This window comes from Bubalus bubalis, chromosome 14 (genome assembly GCF_019923935.1).
Source record: "Bubalus bubalis isolate 160015118507 breed Murrah chromosome 14, NDDB_SH_1, whole genome shotgun sequence".
Classification (NCBI taxonomy): Eukaryota; Metazoa; Chordata; class Mammalia; order Artiodactyla; family Bovidae; genus Bubalus; species Bubalus bubalis.
The window spans coordinates 71,872,876-71,893,432 of NC_059170.1; the positions used below are offsets into that span (position 1 = coordinate 71,872,876).

At 42.9% G+C, this 20,557-nt stretch overlaps 1 protein-coding gene across 7 annotated transcripts in view; it reads left to right on the top strand.

The window, feature by feature from the left end:
• PRKCQ (protein kinase C theta) overlaps window positions 1-20,557 on the top strand; it is a 188,195-nt gene that overhangs the window by 83,904 nt on the left and 83,734 nt on the right. For 6 of the 7 annotated variants that reach the window (XM_045162727.1, XM_044928258.2, XM_044928259.2 and 3 more), the window contains 2 exons: window positions 12,862-12,991; window positions 17,396-17,595. In XM_045162727.1, coding sequence (XP_045018662.1) covers window positions 12,874-12,991; window positions 17,396-17,595 — 318 coding nt within the window. In that variant the 5' untranslated portion in view covers window positions 12,862-12,873. Of the gene's footprint in view, window positions 1-12,542; window positions 12,688-12,861; window positions 12,992-17,395; window positions 17,596-20,557 lie in introns of those variants that run through there. The other variant, XM_044928260.2, reaches the window with a different exon arrangement.

The window sequence follows — 20,557 nt, forward strand, 5'->3', positions numbered from 1 at the left end:
TGATAGTTCACTGAAGTCTCACCAAGGACAGTCAGAGCTTGGCATTTGAAGGAGCTCTGTCCCATAATCAAGTGCTGCTTTTACTTCTTACCATTTTTTTTTTCTTCAAAGAAACAAAGCTTTTAATCGCTTCCTATTTTCTTCGTGTATGATGAATACAGGAAAGGCGCCCCCCCTCCCGACTTTGGAATGTGAATAATCAGCAGTTAGCTAGGTTCACTCACTAACTGAATGTTTGGCTACTGCACGTGAAGCTGCTATACTGTCCAAAATCAGCAAAATTAGGATACATTCCAAATATTAAAGCTGAAGGTCTTGCATTTGGTGGTGTGAACAGTCTTTCTGTGTAAGTAGTACTAATGTTTTGTGCAGGAGAACATCTAATCACTTGTTCAAATCCATTTTTCTTGGAGTGATATCTACAATAAAAGCACAGTAGAAAGATAAATAAATAATGATCTAGGAGACCTGGACCCTAGTAATACTTCTTCCACTAATCAGGTAGATTTGATCACTTGCCGTAATTTTTCTGATAGTGAATTTCCTCATCTTTTATAGGAGTGGGTGGACTGCTTGATCACTAAGAGCCCTTTCAGCTCTCAAAAAGAAAAAAAAAAAGGACAGATCCACTGATTTGTTTACAGATTGATTCATTTTCATTCATAACCAATGTATCCATTTATGTAATTGAAACACTTGTAGTGAGTTATATTACACATCAGTTACTGTGTTGCTAGTGCCCGCAAATGAGGTGGTGTGGGAAAGAGAGAGACCCATTCTCCCAAGTCGTCATAGTCTCTTCTAGTTGTGGGGCTAGAATTCACTCAACATGAGGAAGGGATAAGAGGCAGGGAGGAATGAAGAGAGGATTCTCTTGGCATCTCCATGTTTAATATAATTATTTAATATGTAGAACAGAGCTTTTCAGCCTCAGCACCCTTGATGTGTTTGTTGCGGGCAGCTGTCCCACGTGTTGTAGGTTTCTTTGCAGTATCTCTGGCTTCAGCCTACCAGTTGCCAGTCCCACCCTCTCCAACCATATGTGACAACCAGCAATGTCCCCAGACATTGCCAAATGTCCCCTAGAGGCAAGGCCGCCCTGATTGAGAATCACTGATTTAGAATCGCTGTACTGGACACCAAGCAAATAGAGATGAGAAAGACACAGCCTGGCCTGGAGGCATTTGCTCCAGCCTGGTGCTTCCAGAGGCTAAATGTGCAGCGGGTCAGTGGAGGGCTTCATGGAGGAACCCACTCCCGAAATTTCTAATTTGGTGAGTCCAGGTGGGGATGGAGGGTTTGCATTTCTAAAGCCTGCCCCGCCCCCTTGCTGGTTTGGATGCTGAGGGTCTTCCAGAATCCCACTTTGAGAACTGCTGGGCTCAGAGGTTCCTATCTCCCAGGTGGTGGGTGTCCACTGCAGTTGTGGCCAAGAATACAGATGGTCTCACCCAGTCAACTAGTGTGTTCTAAGAATCAAAGTACTCTGTGGTTTTTAAATTGAGAATATAGACCCCATATGGGGCTATTAACCCACAGTAAATCTGAGAGGTCACAGGAGGGAAAACCAGGGGCAGACCTCCTAAGCCAGGACAGTGGCAGAAAGGTGCTTAGTGTCAGAATCTTGACTTCATTCTGAATGAACAGATGTACGGGCGGATCATGGGCTTGCACCTAAAGAGTATCTGATTTCAGTTTCCATGGAGTCTAAGCTCCGATCACAAACATGCTTTTACAACCCAGTCGTTTCTAAGGTGGGGACATTTGTGGGCCACAAGAAGGGGTGGGTGGCTCACACATCCACCCTCCATCATCAGAGCCCCACCCTGCCCCCTCCTCCTGGTCCCACCCTTGGCCATCCTGTCTCCTGGTCTGCAGCAGTTACTCCCCCAGCACTGCCGGTCCTGCCGACGCACGCAGGGCTGTGCGTAGGTTATTCTTTACAGAACTGCTAGTTCATCTTTGGACTGAACATCGCTGTTTCCGCCTGCTGTGATGATACTAACAAGTACTGTATTTTCTTTGAAAATTGTCACACACCCGGGGAAGGAAGTGGGGTGTGGTATTTGAGCACCACTGGGCAGACGGGTGTTTTGCTCCTGCCATACCCAGGAGCAACCGCCCACTTTGCCATCTCTTTTTTTGTCTCTTGATGCTGAGTCTGCATTAACTGGCCACATCATTTTACTCACAAGGTGAAAGGCGAGAAAGAGCAGTCCAGTCCCTTCTCTGATCCCTTCTAGGCAGGCGTGGGCTACCCCATGCTGAGGTCCCAAGACTCATTTAGACCCTGTTATGTGTTTCTATGCAGCACAAGGCTTTATACCTAGTAGGCAGGTTTGCAAATATTGATGGCAAAAAAAAAAAAAAAAGCAGCCAGTAGTTTAGGTGAGTTCTAGGTCAGGTCAGATAATCCACTGAGTGAGTTATCATCAGTCATTGATTTCATCAGGGAGAATTTCCAAGGATGCTTTGGGAAAGTCCTGTGTGATATAATAGCTACCTTTTCTGCCACTGTTGTGAGCATTTCATTTAATGGTTAATTCATTTAATCTTCATGACAACTCTATGAAGCAAGTCTGCTATTTTCTCCATACTGCAGAAATGGAAACGTTGTCACACAGAGATGAGGTCCCTTGTGTAAGACTGTGTGGTTGAGGAAAGCTGGATTTTATACCATGGCTGTCTTGTTGACACTCCTGTGGGCTCCTACCTGTGTCCCCTCCTCCCTCATGGCACACAGTCATGTCAAGGAAAAGGGAAACTTTGGCCAGGGGCTTCACCTTGACCATCTCAGTCGAGATGTCCTTTGACCAAGCCCTGGGCCCTGGCTCTGCTGGATGTCCTGCACTCAGGTGGGATATTTTTCCTGCCTGAGCATCTGACAGGCAGAAGAACTCTTCCTCTGGTACCCTAGGAAGATCCCAAAGCATTCTGTGTGTGTCATTAAAGCTACTGGGTTGATAAGATGGTAGAATCACTGAGAAACTCACCTGTCTTCCACTAGCTTTGCTGCTAAGTCACTTCAGTCGTGTCCGATTCTGTGCGACCCCATAGACGGCAGCCCACCAGGCTCTCCCATCCCTGGGATTCTCCAGGCAAGAACACCAGAGTGGGTTGCCATTTCCTTCTCCAGTGCATGAAAGGGAAAAGTGAAAGTGAAGTCGCTCAGTTGTGTCCGACTCTTAGCGACCCCATGGCCTGCAGCCCACCAGGCTCCTCTGTCCATGGGATTTTCCAGGCAAGAGTACTGGAGTGGGGAGCCATTGCCTTCTCCACCAGCTTTATTGAGGTATAATTGATGATTAAAAATTGGATCTATATTTAAGATGTATGACTTGATTAAACTTGATACAGTGAAATAATCACCACAGTGAATTTAATTCACGTATCTATCACCTCGCATCATTACCTTTTTCTGTGTGGTGAAGTGTCTTTGTTCTTTTTTTAATTTTGGGCTGCACCACGAACTATGCAGGATCTTAGTTCCCTGACCAGTAATTGAACCCGCGCCCCCTGCAGTAGAAGCAGTCTTAATCATTGGACCACTTGGGAAGTCCCAAGAATGTCTTTTAAGAGGAAAATTTGACATAAATAGACCCATCCTTAAATCCACTTTCTATAGGAGGCAGCATCTTTGGGCTCAGTAGGTGGTCACCCTACAATGGGTAGGAAGGAATGCCAAGGAGACCGACTTTATACAAAGCAGTGAGTTTTGCTCTGGACTCTGCCTCCAGGAATCATAACCGGTACCAGCCAGCCACCAGTAACAGCAGGAATGGAGAAGACGCAGAGGTGGACAGTACAGACTTAGGAGCCCATGGGAAAATCACCCAGTTCAGCAGCTTTGACCTCACTTCTAAAAGAGAGCTTAAGTTTTGATGAGAAACTTCAACTCCTTTATACTGTTTGCGTGTGTGCTAAGTTGCTGCAGACGTATTTGACTTTTTGTGATCCTACAGACTGTAGACCACCAGGCTCCTCTGTCCATGGGATTCTCTAGGCAAGAATCCTGGAATGGGTTGCCATGCCCTCCTTCAGGGGATCTTCCTGACCCAGGGATCAAACCCACATCTCTTGCATTTCCTGCATTGGCAGGCGGGTTCTTTACTGCTAGTTCCACATTACCCACCCTTTAACTCTTCAAGTTATAGCCAAGGAGTAGAAGGACAGATCATTAAAGCACAGGTTCCAACAAAAAGAAATGTCAAGTTAGTAGCCGAGGTAACTGAGCAAGTAGGCAGCCAGGAGGCTGCTGGGAAAGCTTGTCTGACAGCTGTTGTGGGTCCTTTCTAATTAGGGGCTGGTTGAGCAGATGGGAACAATCTATGGGGAACTCTCCAGGCTTTCACTTCCTCCCTGACCTAACCTTGAAGTGGTTTTCTAACGAGGAATCATTGACTAATTTGGGTGGAGGCACTGAGCAAGCAAAGCTGGAATCCAGGTTCTGTTGCTCACAAACTATCTGACCTTCAGCTTACCCACTCAGGCCTCAGCTTTCTAATCTGTAGAATGGAGCTAATTATACCTACCTCGTGGGCTTGGTGAGAAGGTTGAATAATGCAAGCTATGGAAAGCTTTTTGCAAAATTTTGTGAATTGTAGAAGACCCAAAAAATAACCCTCGAGGCTATGCATGTGCTTGTACCAAGTAGATCAGAAGCGTGAGAGATGGAGAAGGAAAAAAACCAACTTGATGAGTGATAAAAGGCTGGATTGGTAGATATGGCCAAAGCATCCAAGCAAATAGGTTGGTGGTTGTTCACAGGGTCATAGGCAGTGCTGGACGATGGCTGGCCTCCCAGGACTGGCGGGATAGCCCTGCTTATGGCACAGCAGAGGAGAGTAGAGAAACACAGTCTCTGAAAATTGGCAGATCCCCGTAAAGAGAGGAGGGAGCTGGACTGGGCAAGCATTGGTTATTCCTGTAGTTCATCCTTTGGGTAAATCACTCCTCTTCTTGTGGGAAACAGGAAGGGATCTCTGGATGAGGTAGGGCAGAGGTGAGGTCCTTGAAGGAGGAGAACGGTTGAAGGATGTGCCTGAGTGCAGGTGATGGAGCACGCACATGGAAGGAAGGTATAAACAGAGCCAATGAGATGGATCGCTGGGATGTGTTCAGAAAACAGGCTGAGTAGTTGGACAGAGACAATTGAGGATTCACGCAATTTGGTGACAGCTGGGCTTTCATGGGACTGTCTGTCCACGTCACACATTCAAGCTAGTGTCAGAATAGTAATAATGCCACACAGGTGCTTTTTCCTAAATTTCAGTATTTGTTTTATTTCTACATTTTTGGCAGGTGGAGGGATGTGTTCTGTTTGCTCAGGCTGCCTCTCTGTCTCATAAAGAAATGTGAGAGTGGTAGGTGTATCTTCATTTGCCAGAATTTGCCTGACATTTACCAAATTTCAACTGAGCTGATGGATTGGGAACCCACTGAATTTTTTTCTCATTCTCAAGCTTGCTATTGATTTGCTTGTGTTTTCTCTTCTGTTGATACATGCTAAGGTTTTGGTGTTTCTGTGAGACTCTCCCTCTGTCTTTAAGGCTCCTCCAGCTACGTTATAGCAATACATCTGCTGTCCAGATTTTTGTAAAATAAAGAAGTATGCTCGTTCTTACTTGACTTGCTGCAGAGGAAGTGAAGTCTCGACATGTTTTTGCTGACAAGCATTTAGAGAACTTCTCCTGCTTCCTATTCCATGGACTTTCCCCCCAGCTGCTTTCGTTATGTGGTGGCAATCCTTCAGGTCACCATGAAAGTATTTGGTGGGTTTGAATTGTGGTGGGTGAGTCAGTTTAGGTAAGTAGGTCAGGCAGCACCAGGCAGTCAAGAGACCAGAATTCTCCATTTGATACTTAACGGCATATGACCTCAAGCACACCTCTGAGCAGTGAGACTTGCCCATCTACCTGCCCAAGAGGAATGAGATCGTAGTTAAAGGGGAAAACATTGAGCTGTAAGAGTAAAGATCCTCCACAAGTTTAAAGTACGCGTTATGATGATATTTCATGGCTGGGCTAGCTAAAGCGCAGAAGGCTGGATGGACACACCATCCAGTTTATCATGACGAGTGCTGGCATTATGATTACTCCATTAGGGGAAAATAAGTGCTTTAGAAGAGATACCCGAAGGGCTTTATGAGAGCTCAGTGGCGGAGTGCAGAAGAAGGTCACATAATTCAGCCCAGATAACGCTCCTAAAAGACCATTTCCATTCACGTTCTCCCCTTTTCTGGTACACACTAATAATGCTCATAAAGTACACTAGGAAATATATCAGAGTTGCAATAATAATAACTTTTTCTGAGAGTGGACTGTGTGCCAGCTCTTCTCTCAATGCCTCCCTGTGTTTCCCCATTTCATTCTCTTCACCCTTTGAAACAAGTAACAACATTATCACCATTTTCCAAATGAGAAGACAGAGAAGTTAAATAACTCCTGCCGTTGAGCTCATAATGGCATCGATTCTCTGCCTGTAACAACTCCTGGCACGTTTCCTTTGTATTGATTTCCTCTGCAACTGGCTCCACCTAATCAGACCGTAGGATACCCTTGCAGGTAAAAGAAATGCATGAAGATTAAGAGGGGATGTAAAATGTTGCTTTGGAAAATTAAGTTCCTTAGCAAGAAGGCAGTAAACATCTGCTCAGTATCAGAGAGAGGGATTAATCCTCAGAGGTATGTAGATGATTAATAAGACCTGGTCTCCACCCTCAGAGCCCGAAGTCTTGTTTGGGAAGACAAACGTGAGTGAATCAATCAAATAAAGCATCATGGGGCAATATGACCGTGTGAGCACTGGTCTCCTCCCCAACCCCGCATTCCCCAAAGGAACATGGTAACAGAGGAAACTCTTTATCACAGCTAGGGTCTATTGAGGAAGGCACCCACATGCACTCTCTCTGGAAGGCTTTTGCTAGATATACTGCATTAAACCAGAGGGACTTCCGTAGATTGAGTCCCACCCCTCTTCTGAGGATGTAATTATATCCCACCCTCTCTAAGGATTATGTTGGAGAAATCCTGGTGGGGCCCTTCTGTGCCCCCAGATTTGGAGGCTGAGGGCTGAAGACAAAGAGAATGGGAGTTACAGGATCAGCACCACTCAGACTTTTGAAATGGCAGAGGAGAGGCAAACTGCTATGACAGGTGTGTCTCGCAGGGTACCCAGGGACCATGGGAGGCTGAGTAAATTCCACCAAGATGTGAGGGGGGCAGGAATGGAGGTGAGGGAAGAAGGGCTTTGCAGAGGAGGTAGAGACTGAGCAGGAACTTGGAAGATGAGGAAGTGGGGGAGGGGCAGGTGGCGGACAGGGGGACTAGGAAAGCGGTCCAGAGAGAGGGGCGGGATTGTGAAGCGCCTAGAGCCACAAAGCAGTATGACACATGGGAGAAGCGGTGGGAGCTCTGCGTGATCTTAAGGAAGGTCCTCGGGGCTGCAGTGTGGAGATCCGACTGGAAGTGAGAGGTGACAAGGCTGGAGAGAGACAGTAAGCTGCTACATTGGGTCTAACGGGGGATGATGCAGAATGGAGGTCCCAGGGAAGGAGGGAGAGGAGGTGGGGAAGGAGAAGAGAAAGTTGGTTGTGGCGGATGAGAGAAAGGGTGATGTCTAGGCGGGGTGCTAGGCCAGGAGTCCTGGCACCAGTCACTGGGCAGATTCCAAAGGCAAGACAGTGAGTTCCCTGCAGACCTGGCAGGTCAAGGGTCCCCAGGAGCTGTCCAGGGGAGTGCTCAGATGAACGGTCTGCAGAGTGTCCTGCCCTGGGCTACCAGGACAGCCTTGGCTGGCCAGTCACTTTTTTTAAAATGTAATTTTATCATTTATTTTTGGCTGTTCTGGATCTTCATTGCTGTGCGTGGGCTTTCTCTAGTTATGGTGCACAGGCTTCTCAATGCACACAGGCTTCTCGATGCAGTGGCCTCTCCTGTTGCAGAGCATGCATGGGCTCTGGGTCATGCAGGCTCAGTGGTGCACGGGCTTAGTTGCCTTGTGTCATGTGGAGTCTTCTGAGACCAGGGATTGAACCCGTGTCCCCTGCACTGGCAGGCAGATTCTTAACCACTGGACCACCAGGGAAGTCACGGCCAGCCACTCTTATGCACGTATTCTTTGTTGTAAAAAGCAAGGTCACTGTGATTGGCAGTAAAGAGATTATGAAATATACACTCCATAGAGAGACTGGGAGAGGACAGTCCTGATGGATGATATTCCAGTGCCTGTATTTCTGTACAAGAGTAATTCTCCTTTCTATTTTAACCCAGGGGAATCCCCCTTCTCCCTTACCATCCGGTCTGAGCACAAGAAGTCACCCCACAAAAATCTTTCATGTTAATTTCATCTTCATGTGCTTATTCCATATCTTCTTGGCTCTTGAGATTTGCATATATGCATATACATACATGCGTGTGTGTGTGTGTGTGTTCAACAGGACTGTGGAAATTTATGCTCACAAGAGCTTTGTAAGATAGCATTTGATGTGTGTTGTCCTTGCCAGCGTTAGGGAAGAGCACTTCAAAAAATATTTGCTAATTGCCCAGGTAAAGTAATGTTATTGTTTTATTTTATGTTTTAAGTATTTTAGTTATTTTATTATTATAGTTTGAATTGACTATTAATATACCTCAAAGAAAATGCATTGTTAAATGCTGATGTTACTTTTTTTCAGCTATTTGCACAAAAATGCAAAATTTCAGGAGCGTTTAAATGCTACAGAGTGAAAGATGTTCTTTTTTTTTTAAGACTCTGACCATCTCCCTTTAGTAAATTGAGGCTATTCTTCTTTACTTCAGATTTTAATTCAGTATTTTATTATATGGATTCTCCATTTCCTAATATATATTCTTTATATAACCTCTGAATTTATAATCTATGCCTTGAAATGCAGTAGCATATATCTTTATTTTGGTTCTTAAGTTACCATGTGGAAAAATTGACATTTATTTTGGGTGAATCATTCTGTGTATTTACGTCTAGATTTCTGCGACTGCCACCACAACCAGGCTGTAAAACAGTCAGACCGTCGCCCCTAACCTGCTCATGCCATTCCTTTATAATCACATCCTGTCCTCTAACCGCTGATTTTTTTCTCCCGTGAAGCTTATCTTTTCAAGAATGTCACATAAATACAATTATATAGTATCTTGCTTTGTTTTTGCATTTCTTGACTTGCTCACAAGGCTGGAAATTTTCCTACAAACTAGTTACAACCGTGTTTTTTGTATTTTATATATTCATGTCATTGTCACTTATTTAGTTGGGTCATGCATGGGTAGTGGTTTGGGTATTTTTTCCTACACATTTGTGTATACTTTTTATATAAGAATGATGATCACTTATTTTCTGTTACATTTACAATAGATATTTTCCCCTTTTGTTATTTTCTTTAAATAGTAATCTCTTACAAACAGTAATATCATTTGATCCAGTAATATTGGAGTTCTCTAGTGACCTAGTCTGATGCAGTCTTCCTCAATTAAAAAAAAAATTGTAAAAGGTGCTTATCAGCTAATTTCTATATTGGAATAACTGGACACAATCTCTGTATGTAACTATAAGACTTTAATAAAGCAGATAATGGAGCTGTCCCTCAATGGGATATCATGCAAGAATTAAAAGGATGCTTAGGAAGATGGCATAGTAAGTTGCACAATCTTCATGATAAAATGTTAAATTAAAAGTCAGGTATAATCTCATACATACAGTAGGAGCATGGAATATAAAACAAAAACACAAAACCCATGAATTAAAATAGACTAGAGAAAAATCCATCAAAATAATGAATGCAATTTGCCTCAGGTAAGGAGAGTTTTACTAACTTTGTGTATTTTCTTCATTTCATTATAATCACCTATTACTGTTTTTTTAATCAATTTTTATTGGGGTATAGTTGCTTTATAATGTTGTGTTAGTTTCTACTATACAGCAAAATGAAGCAGCTATTGTGTATACATGTATCCCCTCCCTTTTGGATTTCTTTTCCGTTCAGAGCACCACAGAGCACTGAGCAGAGTTCCCGGTGCTACACAGTAGCTTCTCATCAGTTATCTATTTTATACAGAGTATCAGCAGTCTATGTTAATCACAATCTCCCAGTTCCTCCCACCCTCCCTTCCCCCTTAGTATCCATATATTAGTTCTCTACATTTGTGTCTCTATTTCTGCTTTGCAAATAAGATCATCTATATCATTTTTCTGGGGCTTTCCTCGTAACTCAATAGGTAAAGAATCCACCTGCAATGCAGGAGACCCCGGTTTGATTCCTGGGTTGCCAAGATCCACTGGAGAGGGGATAGGCTGTCCACTTCAGTATTCTTGGGCTTCCCTTGTGGCTCAGCTGGCAAAGAATCTGCCTGCAGTGTGGGAGACCTGGGTTTGATCCCTGGATTGGGAAGATCCCCTGGAGAAGGGAATGGCTACCCACTCCAGCATTCTGGCCTGGAGAATTCCATGTGGTCACAGAGTCAGACACGACTGAGCAACTTTCACATTCACATGCCATTTTTCTAGATTTCATATATCTATGCATTATATTTGTTTCTGTGACTTCACTCTGTGTGACACCCTAGGTCCCCATTGATCATAGCAGCACCATTTATAATAGCCAGGACATGATCACCTACTGCCGATACAGAAGGAGAGAAGATTCTGAGTAGCTCAGGAATAAAATGCTACCTTTTGCCTTAAAAAGGCACCCCTGAGCTTGAGGCTTTACTGAACGATGTGTGAGGTGAAGCACACAAATGCCAGTTCTGCTTTCTAAATGTCAAAATGTCAGATGCCATCCCTGGGACCAGGCCTTAAGAACGAGAGGTGTTGGCTTTGCTACCAGATAGATGGATGCATTGGGCAGATGGGCAGAATGCCCATGTGTGAGGGGATAGGGCAGGCAGACTGGCGAGGGAACCCGGATCGCTCGTGAATAGGACATCGGGTGATGTCCAGCCCTGCAGGAGGAGGGGTTTCACTGCAACTCACTTCCTTGCTGTGATAGACCCCCTGTGGACCCTACAGCCTTCTGTCTGTTCCCCAGACAGATTTTCCCAGGTGCTCAGTGAGCGCTGTTGCCTAATTCTGAGCCCAGCCTGGAAATAGCAAAGTGACACATAGTCAGTAAAGGTCAGAGTGCTTGTAACTCAAACATTATGAGTCACTGATCCTTCCAGGCTCCAGTCCGAATGAATTGCTTACCTTCAGCTTGTTTTGAGGAAATCTTCAAAAAGTCCACATGTGGTAAATAGTCTCATAAATGATGCCAATTCTTGGCTTGATCAGTGGAAGAATATAAATTAGTCTGAAAGATCTACATGACCCAGGAACCCCGGGGGGAGAGGTGGGTGGCTGGGGTCTCAAGTTTTCTCTGGAGAATTCTCATTTCTTAGACAGGCTTCTACCCAAGAGTTCTAAGCTCAGAGGGTAAGGGGGCTCCCTAAAGACAAACCTGGAAGTCATCTCACTGCTAATTCATGGGAATGTGTTTCAGAGGCTAAGAACATGAGACAAATCAGGATGATTCTGTGACCATCTCTTTTATTTAAACCTGCTGAACTGCAAGAAATTGGGACTGTCTTAATCTCCATGAAATTAACAGCAGTTGTCAAGGGCCCCTGATATGTCTCCCTGTTGGTTAAAAACAAACAAACAAACAAAAAACCCAAAGACCAGCAGCATTCCAGAGGCCCAGAGGACTGGTGATCTTTCATGGCTCTGCTGGCTTCAGATGATGGCTTCGAGATTTCCGGTTGTGTCATCGATTATGGCATCTGGGAGCCTGTTACTCTGAGTAGTTTTGTTCTTTTCCACAAAGATAAGAAAGATGGGAAATGCTTTCTTCTTGATACTGGGTTGGTCAAAAAGTTCCTATAATCTCTTACAGAAAAACCCAAATGAACTTTTTGGCCTTTGGCTTCCTTAAGAATGTTTTGGAAAATTCATGAGGTGAAATCTGTTCAAGAGACAGGAAGCAAGAGTGTATTTTTATCACTAATTATTGATACTGGGTAATAGTTTCAGATTCATGGAGCCTCATGGAAAAGTAGGTTAAAAAGGGAGGGAGCTTTAGTTGAAGTAAATGGTCAAACAAAGGAAAGAACAGTAGATGAAAAATCAGACTAGAATCCCTGACTCTGTAGCCAACACTAAGATGATTTTCACTGACATCTCCCAGAAAGTGTAATTATTAGATCTTTGTCTTTTACAAAGTCCTTTGTTTCTCTTTCTACAGTGAAGTTGCTATTTTATGGTGGTCAGTGATTTAGGGTTTTTAAGTGGTTCAAACTGTTCAAAAGCTCTTTGAATACATACACACACACACACACACAGACACAGATATATATATCTGTGTATATGTCTAAAGTAAACAGATCAGCTGCTAAATAAACACCCAGAGCCCGTTCCATCACACACACAAATAGCCCATGTAAGAATTTCACAGTGTCATATTTAACTGCTGTGACTAAAATAGACTCACTGTTTATAAACTCATTTTCTTATTACTGTGTTGTTTCCTGGGTACCTACTTGACGAATAGAAGAAATGAAGTGTTGGAATGCGTTTGTGTCTCTCTGCAACTATTAAATATAACTCCATTCAATTAGGAGTGGGACTTAGGTCTAAGTGACAAGGTCAAATAACCTTAGTCCAGGACGCCGCTTTCTCTGGCACGTCAGCCTGCGGTTTGGGGTGAGCCCAATAATGCACCGTGCAGAAGGGGAAGTAAAACATTTGTTTGAATGGATAGTCAAGCCACTTGAGGCTCTGGCTTTCAGAGATAAAGCACTGGTTAACAGGGATGCAACACCCCAAATAATATATTTTACAGTCTTCAAACAGCTGTTGTCTTCTGTCGCTTTGCAGGGAGTGACCATCATGTCACCGTTTCTCCGAATTGGTTTGTCCAACTTTGACTGTGGGTCCTGCCAGTCCTGCCAGGGTGAGGCGGTTAACCCTTACTGCGCCGTACTTGTCAAAGAGTATGTTGAATCAGGTAAGTTTGAGTGGGTGCTGGGCGTGGGGGGCGGGGGAAGAGGAAGACCCTGCAGTGAACGGGGAAGCAAGGCCTTCCGGGATCTTCAAGGTCGCCAGACTCGACCTGACTTTCCAGCTCAGGAAGCGACGCCCAGAGAAGCCAAGTGCTTCCTCAGAGGCACATGGGCTTGGTAACGGGCTGTGAACTAGACCTGGTTGCCTGCCTTATGTTCTAGGTCATTTTCCACATAAACAAAGGAATGAGTTGAGGACGTTATGTGAGGAGTTAACGAAGGAAAAAAACCAAAAACCTACTTTAATGAGCTAAAGTAGAACATGGTACAGTATTGTCTGATGGTTTTCTGTGATTATAGATAACGTCTGCATCGTCTTGCATTTTGAAACCTTTTAGTTGGAGGATACTTACTTTAGAATATTGTGTTAGCGGCTGCTGTACAGCCACGTGGATCAGCCTTAAGTATACCTATGCCCCTCCCTCTAGACCTCCCTCCGGCCCTCCAGGCTGTCTCAGCACCAGGCTGCGCTCCCTGTGCTGTGCACCAGCTTCCCTCTACCTAGCGATTCTGCATATGGTGATGTGTATGTTTCAGTGCCACTCTCTGAATTTGTCCCGCCCTCTCCTTCCCCTACTGTGTCCAAAGCCTGTTTTCTGTTATCTGCGAAGTTATTCCTGCCCTGAATATAAGTTCATCAGTACCATTTTTCTAGATTCCATATATATGCGTTAATGTATTGGTGTTCTTCTTTCCGACTGACTTCACTCTGTATAACAGTATCTAGGTTCATCCACCTCACGAATACCGACTCAAATGCATTCCTTTTTATGGCTGAGTAATATTCCATTGTCTTAGACTTAACGCCAAAGATACTTTACTGCTTCTTTGACCAAGCTCAGATAAATAGTACAAAAAATATAGGATTAGCGATTAGGGTTCAAATTTCAGAAGACTTCCTTTACTAAGACCCCAGGTGAGTTAAAGAATTTTGTCAGATTTAAATATTCATGAAAATTTCATGGGGAGGAGGAAAGCATGACAGTCTTCCAAGATTCCTTCATGGGTTTAGATCTTTCCAATAAAATCATCCTACTCTGGCTTGTCTAAATTACTGGTACAGCAAGGTCACTAGTGTGTACATTTGAGCAGGGTAGTACCATGGAGTCAAGGGATTTTTCTAAATGAAATAGTAATTAACATCACTGTACATTGTAATAAGTGAACAGGAAAAAAATGAGTATTGAATGGACATTTGGAATATTTCTTCCATTTGGAAGAATGAACATAAAGCTAAATTGTCTAATGAACTGACTGCTAAAATATTTTAAAGAAAATTTGATAATATTTTAACCAACTTATTTCCTGAAGCACATTAGAAATGATAATGTGAGTAGATAGTGTCACTCAGGAAAAATAAGATAATCCTATTCTGTCTAGAATATCTTCATGATTACTTAAACTGTTCCTACCCTGTCTGGTCCCTGCCTCTGTATTTTAAAGTTCTCATGGACTTTCCAAAAACAGAAAGAAAAGGAAAAAAAAAAAGCAGGATGAAGTTTACATCCCATGGTCTTTCCAGCCTCCCTGCCTTTCCCTACCTCTCTACACACATTCCTGGTTTTAGCAGATGACACTTTGTAGGGAAGTCTGATTGCCACTGAGGCAGTCACAGGAACGATTAGGAGCCACTACAGTGCATTTACAGAGAAGGTATTTATGGAGCACCTACTGTATATTGGGCCAGAGACATGTCTTGCCTTCAGAGTTCCTCTCCTAGCAGAAGATAAGCAAAAAGCATAAAGATCACATAGTAAGTCATGTGAAGTGAAGACATCAAAGCAGGATCATGCGGGGAGAGAATTGGGGCTGGAGAGAAAGATGGAGAGAGAAGGTAGTCTTGAAAAAGAAAAATTAAGTGATGTTCCTGGGTGCAAGAGGAACCTGATTCTGCAGGTGATGACCTCCAGCTGGATGTGTCCAGCTCAGAACCCTGGGATTTCCAATCCCAGATGCTGGCTTTTCTTTCCCTTAAAAGACTTCTCCGTGCTCAACTGGCTTCTGCTTTCCAGCCCCAGGAGCACATCAAAGCGGAGGAGACTGACTGATCATCTTGAGTTCCCTTCTGCCCAGATCTCTCTCCTGTTTAGTTAACAGTGAGAATGGCACTTGCTCCCAATCTAAAACCTTTCAAATGTCACCAAAATCTTTGAAGTGTGCAATGTCTGAGTTTTTCAAAGCTGCTTTTTGACTTAATGGGTCCCTTGGATCTGGTTCCCTTTACATCCACAGGTCTCACTGACATTTGCCTCCTGGGAGCCTTTTTTAAAGTAACTATTTCTTCTTTTGGCCTTGCCTTTGAACTTGGTCTAATCAGCCACAGGAATCAAGAGGACATGTTGGAAACGAAATTTGTTTTTCTGAAAGGTTAGCCTTGGAGCACGGAAGTTTTTGTTTTTTCATTTTGTTTTAGATTTGTCCTGAAAAGAAATCTCTCTGAACGTGGTATTTAAAATATTACTTCTGTAGCGTTTCAGCAGGTTTCCGTGTTCGGGATGTTAAGGCTGCAGTTTACACAAAGCAAAGAACAGGAGCAAATAGGACACAATGCTGTCAGTCTAGGAGCCTTTGAAAATAGTAAACCCCACTGTACATAGAGGATCTTGAGTTCTCGTTCTCTTTATAAATGATGACCGTCTTTACTGAATGAAAGTGTGAAAAATGCCTTGCTATGGGAATTTCTGTCCATTTCCTGGGTGTGCTGAATGATAACGGCTGGAAGAAGTTAAAGGAATTTTGAGAGGTAGCGTGAAGCCTGTGGAAGTAAAACATTACTCTGATCACTAATATTGCCATGGCTTTTTTTTTAAAGTCTAATCCTGAGTTAAATTTCTGTTAAACAAACCATAAAAATATCCCCCTTCCAATCCGTGCTCAGCATTGTTAGAGTTTATGCCTCTCACAGCCAGCTTTACCTCCAGTGTGAGGTTTCAGCTTATTCAGATCCTTGTGTACCTCCCAAAGAATAATTGAGCAAATGCCTGATGCCTGTTGTCTTTCAGCACCATGCGTCAAGAGCTAGAACTGCCTTGTTTCCCTGCTTTCAGTGACGTTTTCTTTTTGCTTTATCAACATCTCTGATAAATCTCTGCTCAAACTGCCGCTTCATGTGCTTAGGATCACAAGAAAGAAACCCTGAAATACAGCAGCAGTTTTCTGCTCCTGCAACGACTGAAGCATAAATGCTACAGAGAATCCAATATGGAGGGAGGATAGGACAACCCTGCTGAATCCCACTAGTAATCACTTTCCCTGGTGGTTCTGGGATGGTTCCTTTAAACGTCATCGTCCTGCCCTTGGTTCCTGTCACTAACCATTTGCGGGCCCTCTGCAGCCTGCTTCACTGACTCCAGGGATGATGACCTCCACCTCTCTGAGATACTTGTTAGTTTTTGCTTAGGGTGCATGCTTTATGTTAAAAGCTATCCTCATTTTGAGAAGAAAATAATGGTTCATGGTATTTTAAAGGTTTTGCGTATTAAAGGTATTTATGTTGAGTGGAAATTTAAAAAATATCTTCCTAAAAGAGCACTCAGTATAAGCCTGAAATTAAGTCACTGTCTTTTCAAATCAACACACAGTAGTTTTATATTATCTTTTTTTTTTTTTACTAGATACCAGTGAAATTAAACAGTCATGTGTCCACCGTTAATACATTAACACAGAAGGATCCCCAAAGGCATAAAAGTATAAAACCTGTTAAAAAAAAAAAGAGGGGTATCTAGGTCACTGTCCTCTACCAAACATACCAGGCTTAGCTGCTGGGTTCTTTGTATTTGCTCAGGTGTTCAGACTTCAAAAGAAGCAACTGATGAATAGGAAAAGAGCATGGCCAGTGCAAGATGCCAGATTTATTTGCATAAATTATCCAGGTTGACTTCCAAGTTTTAGTACATTACCTTGGAACTGTCTCATTTTGTCCTATTTTATCTCTAATTCTTTTTTTTTTTTTTTTGGAGTATAGTCGATTAACAATGTTGTGATAATTTCAGGTGCACACCAGAGCGATTCAACCATGCATGAATACATGTATCCATTCTCCCCCAAATCCCTCTTCCATCCAGGCAGCTACCTGAGCAGAGTTTCCTGTGCTATACAGTAGGGCCTTGTTGGTCATGTATTTTAGATACAGCAGTGTGTGCATGCCCATCCCCAGCTCCCTAACTATCTCTTCCCCCATCCGTCCTCTCTGGTAACCACGAGTTCATTCTCTGAGTGTCTCTAATTCTTGTATGTGTTATTGTCATCCTCCCAAAAGACTTATAGAGTCCTCGAGAGCAGAGGGAATGGGTGAATTATTTCCCAAAACAGGCTGAAAGCGTAATGAGAACATATCTTTCCATTCCTAGAGAATGGGCAGATGTACATCCAGAAAAAGCCAACCATGTACCCACCCTGGGACAGCACTTTCGACGCCCACATCAACAAGGGACGAGTGATGCAGATCATCGTGAAGGGCAAAAACGTGGACCTGATCTCCGAGACCACCGTGGAGCTCTACTCCCTGGCCGAGAGATGCAGGAAAAACAACGGGAAGACAGAAATATGGGTAAATAGCCAGGCACGCGCTTCATGTATGTGATTATTCCATGAAGTGATAGGTACCATCGTAGTGGAAGACTGGTACAAAATCTCAGCATCATCCTGAAGGCCTTGAGGAAACTGACCCCCTACCACTGACTCATTGGTGGCTTGCTTGTGACAATGAGTATTCATTGTGGACTGTAGAGCATACTAGCATACTCAAATTTCTTTGATTCTTGTGTAAAGGAAATAAGGTCTCTTAGGGTGTGAAGAACTGTTATTGATCTCTAACTGTTAAAGTCAGCTTGGAAATACCACAAAATTTTCATAGCGTGGGAACCTACCTGTGATCTGTGTATCAAGATATCACGTGAATATCAAGATATCTAGATACCTACATGATACCTTGATAAACTATCTTAGATAAGATGCTGGATAGATAGCTGAGAAGAGAGCAAAGATCCATTTAATATCTCAATCCCTGTAATTTTTTTTAGTCATAATGTGTTTGCTTAGCTTGTTGTTGTTCAGTGCTCAGTCATATTTGACTTTTTGTGATCCCATGGACTGCAGCAGGCCAGGCCCCCCTGTCCTCCACTATCTCCCAGAGTTTGCTCAAACTCATGTCCCTTGCGTCAGTGATGTTATCCAACCATCTTATCCTCTGCCGCCCCCTTCTCCTATTGCCTTCAGTCTTTCCCAGCATCAGGGTATTTCCCAGTGAGTCGGCTCTTCACTTCATGTGACCAAAGTATTGGAGCTTCAGCTTCAGTCCTTCCAATGAATATTCAGGATTAGCTTACTTTGCTCTATAAAGTACATTATACACAACTCATGTTACCACACAGATTTTTGAAAACTTTGATTCTAAACATTTGTTACCAAAATAGTTATGAAGTTAAAGGGAGAAGTAAACTATGAAAGTATAAAAAATTCTTATGAAAATTTCTGGGGTACAAAAATTAAAGAAACATATAAGTAAAATCTGCTTTTGTAAGATCTGAAACCCAGAAAGTGTTTTCAAATGTCTGCATCCTTTATGCAAAGGAGGAGACTTACCTTTCAGCTTCATACTTCATATAACTCAGATTCTTAAGAACTCCAGCCAAAAGATTTTCAAGTGCCAGGTTTCAAAATGGGACTAATATAAGCCTAAAACCTAGATTTTCATGTCAATTGTATATTTTTTACCTTAAAAAAAGAGAGCTAGAGAGAGAGGTACTTTTTAGGAAAGTATATCTATCTTTGCTTGCATCACTAAAGTAATCTTTAAAGATAACGATATGTCAAGATTTTTTTCTTAAAGTCCCCCATGCTTAGATGTATTTAGATAATTTAGTTCAGGGTGTCTGTGAACTCATTCAGCCTGGTGAGAGATCTCAGAAACAGAATTCCTCTTGGGTAGCTGGTTGTACAAATAGGAAGTGGATAAATAAGTGGGTAATGTCACAGGTATGTGACTTAGTGGTAAAGGTTTACACAGACCTGTTGGGGGAGAGGGTGAGGCTGCAGATACCTCTGAGTCATAGAGCATTTGACCAGGCTCAGAGAAAGAAGAGAGAAACTAGATAAAATCTTCCTCTTGTTTTTCCCCCATTCCCATTTATTTTCCACTTTCTGCCTCATTTTTTTTAAAGGGAAGAATCACCAAATCTCTAATTTTTAAAGTAGCATACTATTGATTTTGTTTTCAATGAATAAAGGGATAACTATTTTAAAAATTCTTTTATTACACATCCTTGACAAACAAGTTGTTTTTCTATTTATACGTCTTAAAGTTGCATTTGCTTTCTTGCCAAGACATTTTTTTTAAGTTTATTCTTGTCAGACTTTCCATGTTTTTTGCATATTGGGATTATTGAGACATAAGCCCTCGGATCCTTGGAAGGATAGGATATCTTTCCAACCTAGACAGCATATTAAAAAGCAGAGACATTACTTTGTCAACAAAGGTCAGTCTGATCAAGGCTATGGTTTTTCCAGTGGTCATGTATGGATGTGAGAGTTGGACTATAAAGAAAGCTGAGCACTGAAGAATTGTTGCTTTTGAACTGCGGTATTGGAGAAGACTCTTGAGAGTCCCTTGGACTGCAAGGAGATCCTAAAGGAGATCAATCCTGGGTGTTCATTGGAAGGACTGATGTTGAAGCTGAAACTCCAATACTTCGGCCACCTGGTGCGAAGAGCTGACTCATTGGAAAAGACCCTGATGCTGGGAAAGATTGAGGGCAGGAGGAGAAGGGGACAACAGAGGATAAGATGGTTGGATGGCATCACCAACTCAATGGACGTGGGTTTGGGTAAACTCTGGGAGTTGGTGATGGACAGAGAGGCCTGGCATGCTGCGGTTCATGGGGTCTCAAAGAGTTGGACACGACTGAGCGACTGAACTGAACTCAAGCCCTCGGGTCCACATCTAACTACTGGCAACCTTCTTATATTTTCCACCTTTGTTATGTTCAAGGTTATTTCCTAGTTCACTTTTATTTATCATGTTTAAGGGTCAACAGATTGCTTTGGACTTAGTGTCCCTTGCTTCCCTTTCTTAAAATTAGTTTCTCTATTTAAAAAAAAAAAAAGATTTTCTGAGAGTTGCCTCTTACCTCCACAGTCACCATCTAGTGTCCAAACATTGATATTTTCTTTCTGCTTTCCCAGGGTTTTTCCTGTTGGTGTGGTTATCCCCCACTCACTCATAAATGTGATGGAATCTGACTTTCTGTGGATGCTGTGTTTTCAGCAGCTCACTGATTTAATTTCCTCTATCACCACTAATTCCTGAATATTGATAACATTGCAGTCACCTGGTACCAGTTTTTCCCACTTCCTCTGGGAATGAGCCCCTATCCCTCGCTCTTCTAGTTTTATTTTTGCCTCCATTATTTATTATTCCATCAACCAGAGAATAATGGTATATGTCCTTGATGTCAAAGGCCCTTTTCTTTTCACTAATCTATTTAAGCCATTTAAGAGTCAGACACAACTTA